The sequence below is a fragment of the Plutella xylostella genome, chromosome 11, assembly GCF_932276165.1.
Source record: "Plutella xylostella chromosome 11, ilPluXylo3.1, whole genome shotgun sequence".
Taxonomy (NCBI): Eukaryota; Metazoa; Arthropoda; class Insecta; order Lepidoptera; family Plutellidae; genus Plutella; species Plutella xylostella.
The window spans coordinates 2,682,661-2,694,783 of NC_063991.1; the positions used below are offsets into that span (position 1 = coordinate 2,682,661).

A 12,123-nucleotide genomic window follows, 5' to 3' on the forward strand; every position below is an offset into this window, starting at 1 on the left:
TTCCATGTCTTTTACTAAGTTCTCTAGGTGTTCTTTCTTAGCCTTTCGTATGGTGTTTCTCGTTGCCTTTTTCACTTCTTCATACTTCGCCTTCCATACTTCGTCTTGTTCTGCTAGTAATCTATAATGCCGCTTTTCTTCACTTGCTCTATCACATTTGTCCGTCCACCACTTCCTTCGCTTTCTCTTCTTCCTTTTGCCTAGAACTTTCAGAGCAGTGTCTTTGATCGTGGCTTTGATTACAGCCCATTCACTGTCGATGTTTTCCTCTACCTGCAAGTGTTTAAACCTGTTGCCGAGTTCTATTTTAAAAGTTGTTCTCATGTTTAGATCCTTAAGAGCTTCTGTATCAAATGGTTCTTCAGTTGGTTTCCTATGCTTCTTTGCAAGTTTTATCTTCGCCCTCATTTTGACACCTAGCATATAGTGGTCACTACCACAGTCTGGTTCCCTATATGCTCTGACATCCTCTACCACACTCTTGTGCCTTAAGTCAACTAGGATATGATCAATTTGATTGACTGTTCTTCCATCTGGTGATTTCCACGTTCCTTTGTGTATATCCTTGTGTGGGAACATTGTACTCTTCACTACCATGGATTTAGAAGACGCAAAATTGATCAATCTGATGCCATTGTCGTTTGACTGGTCATGTTTACTATGTTTGCCAATTGTGGGTACAAACGCCTCTTCTTTGCCAATCATCGCGTTCATATCGCCCAAAACAACTTTTGTGTCATATTCGGGGATCTGATCATAGACAGATTCTAGTTCGTCGTAGAAAATGTCTTTGGCCTCTTCGCTTGCTGATTCTGTCGGTGCGTACGCGTTTACTATTGTGATATTGCTAAATCTGCTCTTTACCCTTAGAACACATAGTCTCTCAGATATTGCGTCGAATCTAATAATGTTTTTAGTGGCATCTTTATTTGCGATAAAACCAGTACCATTAATGTGGTGGCCGCTGCTGTTACCACTATAAAATAGCACGGCTCCGTTTTCTAACTCACATTCTCCTTGTCCCGGCCATCTCACTTCTTGTAGCGCGGCTATGTTGATTTTATGCCTTGTGAGTTCATTGGTGAGTTGATACAGGGCACCATCTTTGTTCAAGCTTCGCACATTCCATGAGGCTAATCGGAGGTCCGTTGTTCCATGCCGTTGGTCGTCGTTATTGGGATCGGATCGTATTTCTTCTTGTGTCTGTTTCGTAACAATGGTTTTTTGCGTGGGCGGGGCGTTAACCCGCCGCACAACCCCCATAATGCTGGAGGGCCACACCCGTCGTTGGTCAGCGAGTCCATCAGACTTAGCCGGTTAGCGTAGCTAGGCTGTGCTACCGTGAGGTCTATAGATGGTAATATCGTTGCCTCTAAGCCGGAGGTTCTTGCCGAAATCTACGGTTTTTACGGACAACTTTATGCTTCACACGCTCAGAAGTCTGTGGCTCAGCTCACCGATTCCAGAGCGCCACTAATACGCCACTACACTGACGATATCCCTGACGTCGACATAGGCGAGATTAGGATAGCCCTTGAACAGCTTAAAAACAGTAAGGCTCCGGATGAAGACTCAATTACTACAGAGCTTCTGAAAGCTGGTAACCCTTCTAAAGAACTATAGACCGATATACAGGCTATTCTCAAGGGTTTTCACGAACCCCCTCAGCCCCCAGAGCAGGCTGGGTTTCGAAAAGGCTTTAGTACAATAGACCACAACCACACAGTAAGGCAGATTATACATAAGACAAAAGAGTACATATGTATATTCAGCCTCTGTGTCTCTCCTTTGTGGACTATGAAAAAGCCTTCGACTCCATCGAGACCTGGACAGTTTTGGAATCCTTGCAGAGATACCAAATCGACTGGCGCTATATCGAGGTGTTGAGGTGTATGCACAATGCCGCTACTATGACTGTCCAAGTACAGGACCACAAGACAAGACCTATCCAACTGCAACGTGGAGATGTGATATATCTCCGAACCTGTTCACCAATGCATTGGAAGATGTAAAACTATATTAAAATGTGTAAGGTTAATTAAGAAGAACCCAAGATTTCTTATTTATGTTTTATAATAAACACTATATATTCTATTCAATATATATCAAAATTATATATTATTATTCTGTTTTATTTTGACATTCATTGACCTTTTTTGTATCTAATATTTAATTTTAAACTTTGGAAACATCATCAGCCAATAATCATTTACTGCTGGACATAGGCCTCTCCCAAGGAGCGCCACAACACTCGGTCCTAATCCTTCCTCATCCAACCACTACCCGCCACCCGCCTAAGGTCGTCAGTCCAGCGGGCAGGAGGGCGTCCCGCGTGCGTTTGCCTGTTCTTGGTCTCCACTCGAGAGCTCGTCTACCCTATTTAGTAGAAGGAAACAATGAGACAAGTATAATGAAGTTCGAATAAATTTATTTTTTAATAAATCAATAATTTAGTACAAGCCAAAACAATGCCGAAATTTTATATTCTTAAACTAAAAAACGATTAACAAAGGCTTTGATTCATAAAGACATGGAATTCAGTATTCGTTAAGTTGGAAAGCAAGTTCATTATCATAACCGATGATGTAACGAGAATATCCTTATTCTTCAGAGCCTTGTCGAAGTCCGTTCGTTGCACAGAGGTCGGGGTTTGTCGTATATTATTTATCTACTGATTGCTATTGGATCGTTTTCGAAGCTTTAACCTGATGCGGCGGCTCCAGCGGCATTGCTTCCTCCAGCTGCTGATGATGCAGCAGATCCTCCATTTCCTGCTGCGGAAGATGCTCCTGATGCGTTTCCGGCAGCGGCTGATGCGCCGTTTCCTGATGATGCCGCAGATGATCCACTACCTGATGAGGCAGATGATCCATTTCCTGTTGCGGAAGATGCTCCTGATCCGTTTGATACGGCTGATGCTCCTGATCCGTTTGATGCGGCTGATGCTCCGTTTGATGCTGCTGATGCTCCGTTTGATGCTGCTGATGCTCCTGATCCGTTTGATGCGGCTGATGCTCCTGATCCGTTTGATGCGGCTGATGCTCCATTAGATGCTGCTGATGCACTGTTTCCTGCTGCAGCCGATGCTCCTGAACCATTTCCTGCTGATGCGGCAGATGCTCCATTAGCTGCTGCGGAAGATGCTCCTGATGAGGCAGATGATGAATTTCCTGCAGCAGAAGAAGCTCCTGATCCACCAGCTGATGATGCTGATCCGGCTGAGCCATTTCCGCTTGATGCACCTGATCCTGATGCTGCTGATCCAGATGCTGCTGATCCTGATGAGCCTGATCCTGATGCTGCTGATCCTGAACCGCTTCCGCTAGATGCAGCTCCTGATGCTGATGATCCTGAACCATTTCCGCTTGATGCAGCTCCTGATGCTGATGATCCGTTTCTGCTTGATGCAGCTCCTGATGCTGATGATCCGCGTCCGCTTGATGCTGCTCCTGATGCTGATGATCCTGATGCTGCTGATCCTGATGCTGCTGATCCTGAACCGTTTCCGCTTGATGCAGCTCCAGATGATGATGATGATCCATTTCCGCTTGATGCTGCTCCTGATGATGAGCTTCCACTGCCTGATGCTGCTGATCCTGATGCTGCTGATCCTGATGAGCCTGATCCTGATGCTGCTGATCCTGATGCACCTGATCCTGATGCTGCTGATCCAGTTGCTGCTGATCCAGATGCTGCTGATCCAGATGCTGCTGATCCTGATGCTGCTGATCCTGATGATGAGCTTTCAATGCCTGATGCTGCTGATCCTGATGCTGCTGATCCTGATGAGCCTGATCCTGATGCTGCTGATCCTGATGCACCTGATCCTGATGCTGCTGATCCTGATGCTGCTGATCCAGATGCTGCTGATCCTGATGAGCCTGATCCTGATGCTGCTGATCCTGATGCACCTGATCCTGATGCGGCTGATCCAGATGCTGCTGATCCTGATGAGCCTGATCCTGATGCTGCTGATCCTGATGCTGCTGATCCTGAACCGCTTCCGCTAGATGCAGCTCCTGATGCTGATGATCCTGAACCATTTCCGCTTGATGCAGCTCCTGATGCTGATGATCCGTTTCTGCTTGATGCAGCTCCTGATGCTGATGATCCGCGTCCGCTTGATGCTGCTCCTGATGCTGATGATCCTGATGCTGCTGATCCTGATGCTGCTGATCCTGAACCGTTTCCGCTTGATGCTGCTCCTGATGCTGATGATCCTGATGCTGCTGATCCTGATGCTGCTGATCCTGATGAGCCTGATCCTGATGCTGCTGATCCTGATGCACCTGATCCTGATGCTGCTGATCCTGATGCTGCTGATCCTGATGCTGCTGATCCAGATGCTGCTGATCCTGATGAGCCTGATCCTGATGCTGCCGATCCTGATGCTCCTGATCCTGATGCTGCTGATCCAGATGCTGCTGATCCTGATGAGCCTGATCCTGATGCTGCTGCTCCTGATGCTGATGATCCTGATGCTGCTGATCCTGATGCTGCTGATCCTGAACCGTTTCCGCTAGATGCAGCTCCTGATGCTGATGATCCGTTTCTGCTTAATGCTGCTCCTGATGCTGATGATCCTGATGCTGCTGATCCTGAACCGTTTCCGCTTGATGCAGCTCCTGATGCTGATGATCCTGAACCGTTTCCGCTTGATGCTGCTCCTGATGCTGATGATCCTGATGCTGCTGATCCTGATGCTGCTGACCCTGATGAGCCTGATCCTGATGCTGCTGATCCTGATGCACCTGATCCTGATGCTGCTGATCCAGATGCTGCTGATCCAGATGCTGCTGATCCAGATGCTGCTGATCCTGATGAGCCTGATCCTGATGCTGCTGATCCTGTTGCTGCTGATCCTGAACCGTTTCCGCTAGATGCAGCTCCTGATGCTGATGATCCTGAACCGTTTCCGCTTGATGCTGCTCCTGATGCTGATGATCCTGATGCTGCTGATCCTGATGCTGCTGATCCTGATGAGCCTGATCCTGATGCTGCTGATCCTGATGCTCCTGATCCTGATGCTGCTGATCCAGATGCTGCTGATCCTGATGAGCCTGATCCTGATGCTGCTGCTCCTGATGCTGATGATCCTGATGCTGCTGATCCAGATGCTGCTGATCCTGAACCGTTTCCGCTTGATGCAGCTCCAGATGATGATGATGATCCATTTCCGCTTGATGCTGCTCCTGATGATGAGCTTCCACTGCCTGATGCTGCTGATCCGGCTGCTGAGCCGTTTCCGCCTGATGATGAGGCTCCTGCTGCACTGCTTCCACTTCCAGATCCTGCTGCTGCAGATGAGCCGTGGCTTCCGCCTACACCTCCGGAGGCGGCTGATCCTGCTGACGTCGCTGATCCGGATGATCCAGAACCACCTGAGGAGCCAGATGCGGCTGTAGACCCTGATGACGCGGATCCTGATCCTCCACTACCATCGGCTGAACCAGAGGCTGCAGTTGCGCCGGATGATGCTGATCCTGATGCTGAGCCATAGCCAGCTGCACTCTCGAATGCAGCCTGGTCAGCGTCGTCGTTCAGGGATTCACTCATGTCACTGCTCTGGTTAGACGTGGAGGTGCTGTCCAGGGTGCTGGATGTAGCGGATGTACCGTCAGCATTGCTAACGGTGTTGCCAGTGCTTTGTGCGTAAGTTTGAGCATCGTTGTGTGATGATGAAGTGATGGCGTTTCCGTTACCGTCGGCGTATGAGCGAGAGTTGTCGTTGGAGACGGCCTCATTGTCTAACTCGGAGACATTGCTGACTGCTGATCCGTCACTGGCGGTAGAGGCAGTTTCGGCCCTGGAGACATCTTTTTGCGCATGAGTCGAGCTGCTTGATGAAATCGTTCGTGGCTCTGTGGATTCAAAAATATTTGTTGCAGGTTAAAAGCATTCCAATCCAAATACATTTAAGTATTTTGTTTTCTGATTACATCACACATCACCACCCATCACGTCACCACTGCTGGGGCACGGGTCTCCTTCCAATGAAGAAAGGGTTTTAGGCCTAGTCCACCACGCTGGCCTAGTGCGGATTGGTGGATCCCAGCAAAAGCAAGCTTGTGCTGAGAGAGTTATCGGGTAAATGGGCAACCCGACCGTCAAATATTTTCAAGATGCCCGAAGGCTCTGACTAGGCTTAACGACTGCTGCCGAAACAGCAACCGGGATAGGAGGTTTGGCCGTTTTATGATACGGTACTATATAATTTTGATGAAATAACTATGATAAACATTATTTCGCATAATGTGATAGGTACTTACTGGGATAGGCCTGGACTGCGGCAAAGGCCTGGAAGAAAAACATAAATGAAACTATTTATTTCTGATGGCCTCTGACTTAAATCTATGGAAATACAATTTAAAAAACAAAATTGCACAAAAAAAAAAATAAGAAAACTTAGCAAAACAGAAGAAAAACTTGGCTGGGAACTTACCACGAGCACGAGAAGGCAGATGGTCGACTTCATGTTGGTTGATGCTGAACTTGCTTTGGTTATTGCCGAGCTGAGAGCAGCTTATATACTAAACCACTGTGTGTGATCAAATGGTGCATTATTAAAGTGCATGTTTCTGTCAATATAAGCTTGTGTATTTGCATTTTTCAATAAACAGCTTTCATGATTAATGGTGCAATCACAAACACATGTTTTTGTTAAATAATAATATTGTTTGCATTTTCATTACACAATGCGCTTACTGTAAACACAGCTCTGTATCTGAAGAAGTATCTGTATGATTGAGCTTCTACCACTAGGCCACCGAGGCAGGTCCATGGTTCGATCCCCGGAGGGCACAATCAATTTGTCATTGTAAAGGAGAATGGCCATTTCTCTATGGCACCATGACCCGCCAGAGCAGCCATTGATGAATCATATACTGATGTGTAGCCCATGACTACGGTATACTTACTTACTTACTTACTCCGCTGGCTCAGCGACCAAAAGTGGATCTTGGCCTCAGACACAAGAAGTCGCCACTGGTCTCTATCCTGCGCAGTCGCTCTCCAGTCGCCTGCCTGTAGTTGGCGCAGGTCCTTGCCGACTTCATCGCTCCAGCGATATTTGGGACGGCCAACTGGCCTACGACCGCTTGGTACTCCAAGTGCTGTAAGATCAAGTCTTTGTACTGACTAGATGTTTCCCTACCTATGAACCTACAAAGTTTTTTTTTAAATGTGGTTTAGATTTTTTAAATATTTTTCCCTCATTTAGAACACCTTTATCATTGAATAAGTACTAAGTTTCGTCTGAAATAGAAGACTGCGCTCACCTCATGGCCAAAAAGTTAAATTTTCCATGTTGTCTGATGGGCATGTGATGAAGTTGATTTTGCGCCTAGCTCTCTCCAGTCGTGTCGGTTTTATAAATTTCTCTCAATGGGTTATGAGTGTAGGTAATCAGAGTCATTCCATTAGACTACGTAGGTACCATCCCGATTTCCAAATTGTTCTGCTTAGATTCGTGAAGCATGCTTTCGGCAAATCATTCGGCGTTGAACAAAAATTTGAGGCAGCCGTGCTATATGACGTATTCTCTTGTTGAATCCATAAATCAAGAAAGCTTCTACGGGCCGGTTTTCGTATCCGTAGATAAGTTTAACCATTAGTTAAGTCACCTGTCAAGCATGACAGCTGCATATAAATTTTGTTGGATATTTGCCAATGATTGAGATTTTTGACCAATGATTGTATTGTTATAAGGGTAGTCAACTTTAACCATTAGTCAAATCACGTGGCAAGTATGACAAGTACATTAAAAATTGGTAATAATAATAAAAATAAAAATTCGTTTATTTGAAACCAACAAAGACATACAAATTGTTGAAACCTTGGTCCTCAAACTAGGATTCCCTGTGCTATGAGGACCAGACCCTGTAGCACAGGGCGCTAATAAGACGTGACAAAAGTTCTCCGTCGCACTCACTCTTGAAGCTGCGCCATGTGAGTGACGGCAATGCAAAACTTTTGTCACGTCTTAAATGCGCCCCGTACTAGCCCTTCTGAAGGGCTAGTACGTGGCGCATTTAAGACCTGGTTTATTTTAACTTTAATAGTTGAGTTAACTACGGATCAAAAACTGTTCCTAAGTATACGCAAGCCCTCGTCAGAATGCTGACGGAGAAAAAAAACGTAACAGGGGTTCTAGGCGGCCTAGGACTCCTCTGCCGATGTGGAACGAAGGTTTTCGTGAACGTCCTTGAAGATAACACATACTTAACTCTATACATATGCGTATTTGATTAGCCGCAGTCATCGCAGATGCCTTCGGGCAGCATCAGAACAGTCGAGTTGACCACCTCCCCGACAACTCTCTCATCACAAGCTTGCTTGGTTTGGACAACCCAGAACTAGGCCAGCGTGGTGGACTAGGCCTAAACCCTTCCTTCATTGGAAGGAGACCTGTTCTCGGCAGTGGGGACGTGATGATGGGTATGATGATGATGATGAGACATGAAAAACGTTAATGAACCTATGACCTGCAGCTGTTTTCTGATAGGTACGTTTATGTCAATATTTGTTCGCGCTTTATTCTTTACTACACACAGTGCCTACTTAATTCATAATGAATTGGTAAATTAATTCAGCTGCTTACTTGTACCTTTTTATTATAATTATGTAAGGTCAACCGGGGCCAAGTCGCCTACGGGGCTAATGCCTCGAATCCATTTATCTTCCGAACCACATACTTTAGTTAGTACTACTGGAGTCATCTGCTATCTATCTTTGTAACTGAAACTTTTACCTCTGACCAATAGATGTCGTATCCGGGTTAATTTTCTTAACAAATCTGCCATTTTAATTTTTTCACCTCTTTTGGCCACCTCAGGTTTCCTGACATGTTTTTTTGAATCGTTCCAAATGTGTGTTTGTTTAAAATAATCTATGTTTCCTAACTGTAAATACTGTTACTGTTTTGTTGCTTTACATATTGTTTTGATTATTTTATTGAAGTAACGTAAGATTCGGACACAATATGTAATTACAAAATTGTAGCTTTAGCTTTTATTTTGGGGTAAATGCCTCTGGGCTGATGGGGTTATTGCCTCTATTGCGGCGCAATAGCCCCATTTTCAGAGGTTCTAAACATTTTATGTTATGATAAATGTATTTAATACACTCACGAGCAATGAAAAAGTTCCAGTGACATTAGCACCAAATTACTCCTAAACGAAAAATAATAGGTTAATGACGCCTTCTGCAATATTGAAGAACATTTAACGGCGTATCAGATTTAACATTCTTAGATTGGTAATCCCACTAAAATGTAAATAATATTAATATATAATAAACTAAATATTTTAAAAAATTGGCGTCATTTGGTGACGACATTATAATGTTGTTAACACGGTATATAGAAAATAATCATATAATAAATAAAAAATAGTCATATTAACAGAATGATCACACTTGTTTTTAAAACTCTAAATAGTTTTGTAATGATTAAAATTCCGTCAGACTCTAAAAATGGTATACTTACTAATTTAAAGTTGTTGTTTGATTGCAAATTCTAAAAAATATGCCCTTGTATGCTTTTATACTGTATTTTAATTTGTCACGAAAGTATTTATACTTTTTTAAGTCCAATCAAGTTTTCATAAATAAAATGTTGAGCACCCCTGGAATCTTGGATGGGGTAAATGCCACTACAAGAAATTAGGCTATGTAGGCGCCATAGCCCCAAAAATAATATGTATCACAAGTTATAGCTTAATAGGGCGTATAATCTGTTTGTTATGATCAAATGAATAATAAAGTCAAAGTATTGTGGCGCAATGGCCCTGGTTGACCTTATGTCGTAAGATTCGTGCAGATGACCAAAGAAGTATGACAATCACCTTTTTTTTGTGTCTAGGATTTGTGGACTATCAGGAAGAAAAAGAGAGGCAGTTTTGGGATCCATTTAAAATACCTACTTACTTATCTCTACGAAACATTGAGACAACTGGAATGGATTCCGAATAAATTTATTTTTTAATAAATCAATAATTTAATACAAGCCAAAACAAAGCCGAATTTTAACATTCTTAAAACTAAAAATCGATAAACAAAGGCTTTGATTCATAAAGACATGGAATTCAGTATTCGTTAAGTTGGAAAGCAAGTTCATTATCATAACCGATGATGTAACGAGAATATCTTTATTCTTCAGAGCCTTGTCGAAGTCCGTTCGTTGCACAGAGGTCGGGGTTCGTCGTATATTATTTATCTACTGATTGCTATTGGATCGTTTTCGAAGCTTTAACCTGATGCGGCGGCTCCAGCGGCATTGCTTCCTCCAGCTGCTGATGATGCAGCAGATCCTCCATTTCCTGCTGCGGAAGATGCTCCTGATGCGTTTCCGGCAGCGGCTGATGCGCCGTTTCCTGATGATGCGGCAGATGATCCACTACCTGATGAGGCAGATGATCCATTTCCTGTTGCGGAAGATGCTCCTGATCCGTTTGATACGGCTGATGCTCCTGATCCGTTTGATGCGGCTGATGCTCCGTTTGATGCTGCTGATGCTCCGTTTGATGCTGCTGATGCTCCTGATCCGTTTGATGCGGCTGATGCTCCTGATCCGTTTGATGCGGCTGATGCTCCATTAGATGCTGCTGATGCACTGTTTCCTGCTGCAGCCGATGCTCCTGAACCATTTCCTGCTGATGCGGCAGATGCTCCATTAGCTGCTGCGGAAGATGCTCCTGATGAGGCAGATGATGAATTTCCTGCAGCAGAAGAAGCTCCTGATCCACCAGCTGATGATGCTGATCCGGCTGAGCCATTTCCGCTTGATGCTGCTCCTGATGCTGATGAACCTGATGCTGCTGATCCTGATGCTGCTGATCCCGATGATGAGCTTCCACTGCCTGATGCTGCTGATCCTGATGCTGCTGATCCTGATGAGCCTGATCCTGATGCTGCTGATCCTGATGCACCTGATCCTGATGCTGCTGATCCTGATGCTGCTGATCCAGATGCTGCTGATCCTGATGAGCCTGATCCTGATGCTGCTGATCCTGATGCACCTGATCCTGATGCTGCTGATCCAGATGCTGCTGATCCTGATGAGCCTGATCCTGATGCTGCTGATCCTGATGCTGCTGATCCTGAACCGCTTCCGCTAGATGCAGCTCCTGATGCTGATGATCCGTTTCTGCTTGATGCAGCTCCTGATGCTGATGATCCGCGTCCGCTTGATGCTGCTCCTGATGATGAGCTTCCACTGCCTGATGCTGCTGATCCTGATGCTGCTGATCCTGAACCGTTTCCGCTTGATGCAGCTCCTGATGCTGATGATCCTGATGCTGCTGATCCTGATGCTGCTGATCCTGATGCTGCTGATCCTGATGAGCCTGATCCTGATGCACCTGATCCTGATGCTGCTGATCCAGATGCTGCTGATCCAGATGCTGCTGATCCAGATGCTGCTGATCCTGATGAGCCTGATCCTGATGCTGCTGATCCTGTTGCTGCTGATCCTGAACCGTTTCCGCTAGATGCAGCTCCTGATGCTGATGATCCGTTTCTGCTTGATGCTGCTCCTGATGCTGATGATCCTGAACCGTTTCCGCTTGATGCAGCTCCTGATGCTGATGATCCTGAACCGTTTCCGCTTGATGCTGCTCCTGATGCTGATGATCCTGATGCTGCTGATCCTGATGCTGCTGATCCTGATGAGCCTGATCCTGATGCTGCTGATCCTGATGCTCCTGATCCTGATGCTGCTGATCCAGATGCTGCTGATCCTGATGAGCCTGATCCTGATGCTGCTGCTCCTGATGCTGATGATCCTGATGCTGCTGATCCTGATGCTGCTGATCCTGAACCGTTTCCGCTTGATGCAGCTCCAGATGATGATGATGATCCATTTCCGCTTGATGCTGCTCCTGATGATGAGCTTCCACTGCCTGATGCTGCTGATCCGGCTGCTGAGCCGTTTCCGCCTGATGATGAGGCTCCTGCTGCACTGCTTCCACTTCCAGATCCTGCTGCTGCAGATGAGCCGTTGCTTCCGCCTACACCTCCGGAGGCGGCTGATCCTGCTGACGTCGCTGATCCGGATGATCCAGAACCACCTGAGGAGCCAGATGCGGCTGTAGACCCTGATGACGCGGATCCTGATCCTCCACTACC

General features: G+C 45.7%; 1 protein-coding gene across 1 annotated transcript; it reads right to left on the reverse strand.

Moving 5' to 3' along the window:
- Positions 1-2,411: 2,411 nt before the first annotated feature.
- Positions 2,412-6,517, reverse strand: LOC119693336 (uncharacterized transmembrane protein DDB_G0289901-like). The gene is made up of 7 exons (XM_048624297.1): positions 6,443-6,517; positions 6,270-6,297; positions 5,296-5,861; positions 4,855-4,862; positions 4,599-4,744; positions 3,957-4,178; positions 2,412-3,287 (listed from the first exon to the last, which is right to left on the reverse strand). Exons 1-7 carry the CDS (start codon positions 6,473-6,475, stop codon positions 2,701-2,703), a joined length of 1,590 nt encoding a protein of 529 aa, XP_048480254.1. The 5' UTR covers positions 6,476-6,517; the 3' UTR covers positions 2,412-2,700.
- Positions 6,518-12,123: the final 5,606 nt, after the last annotated feature.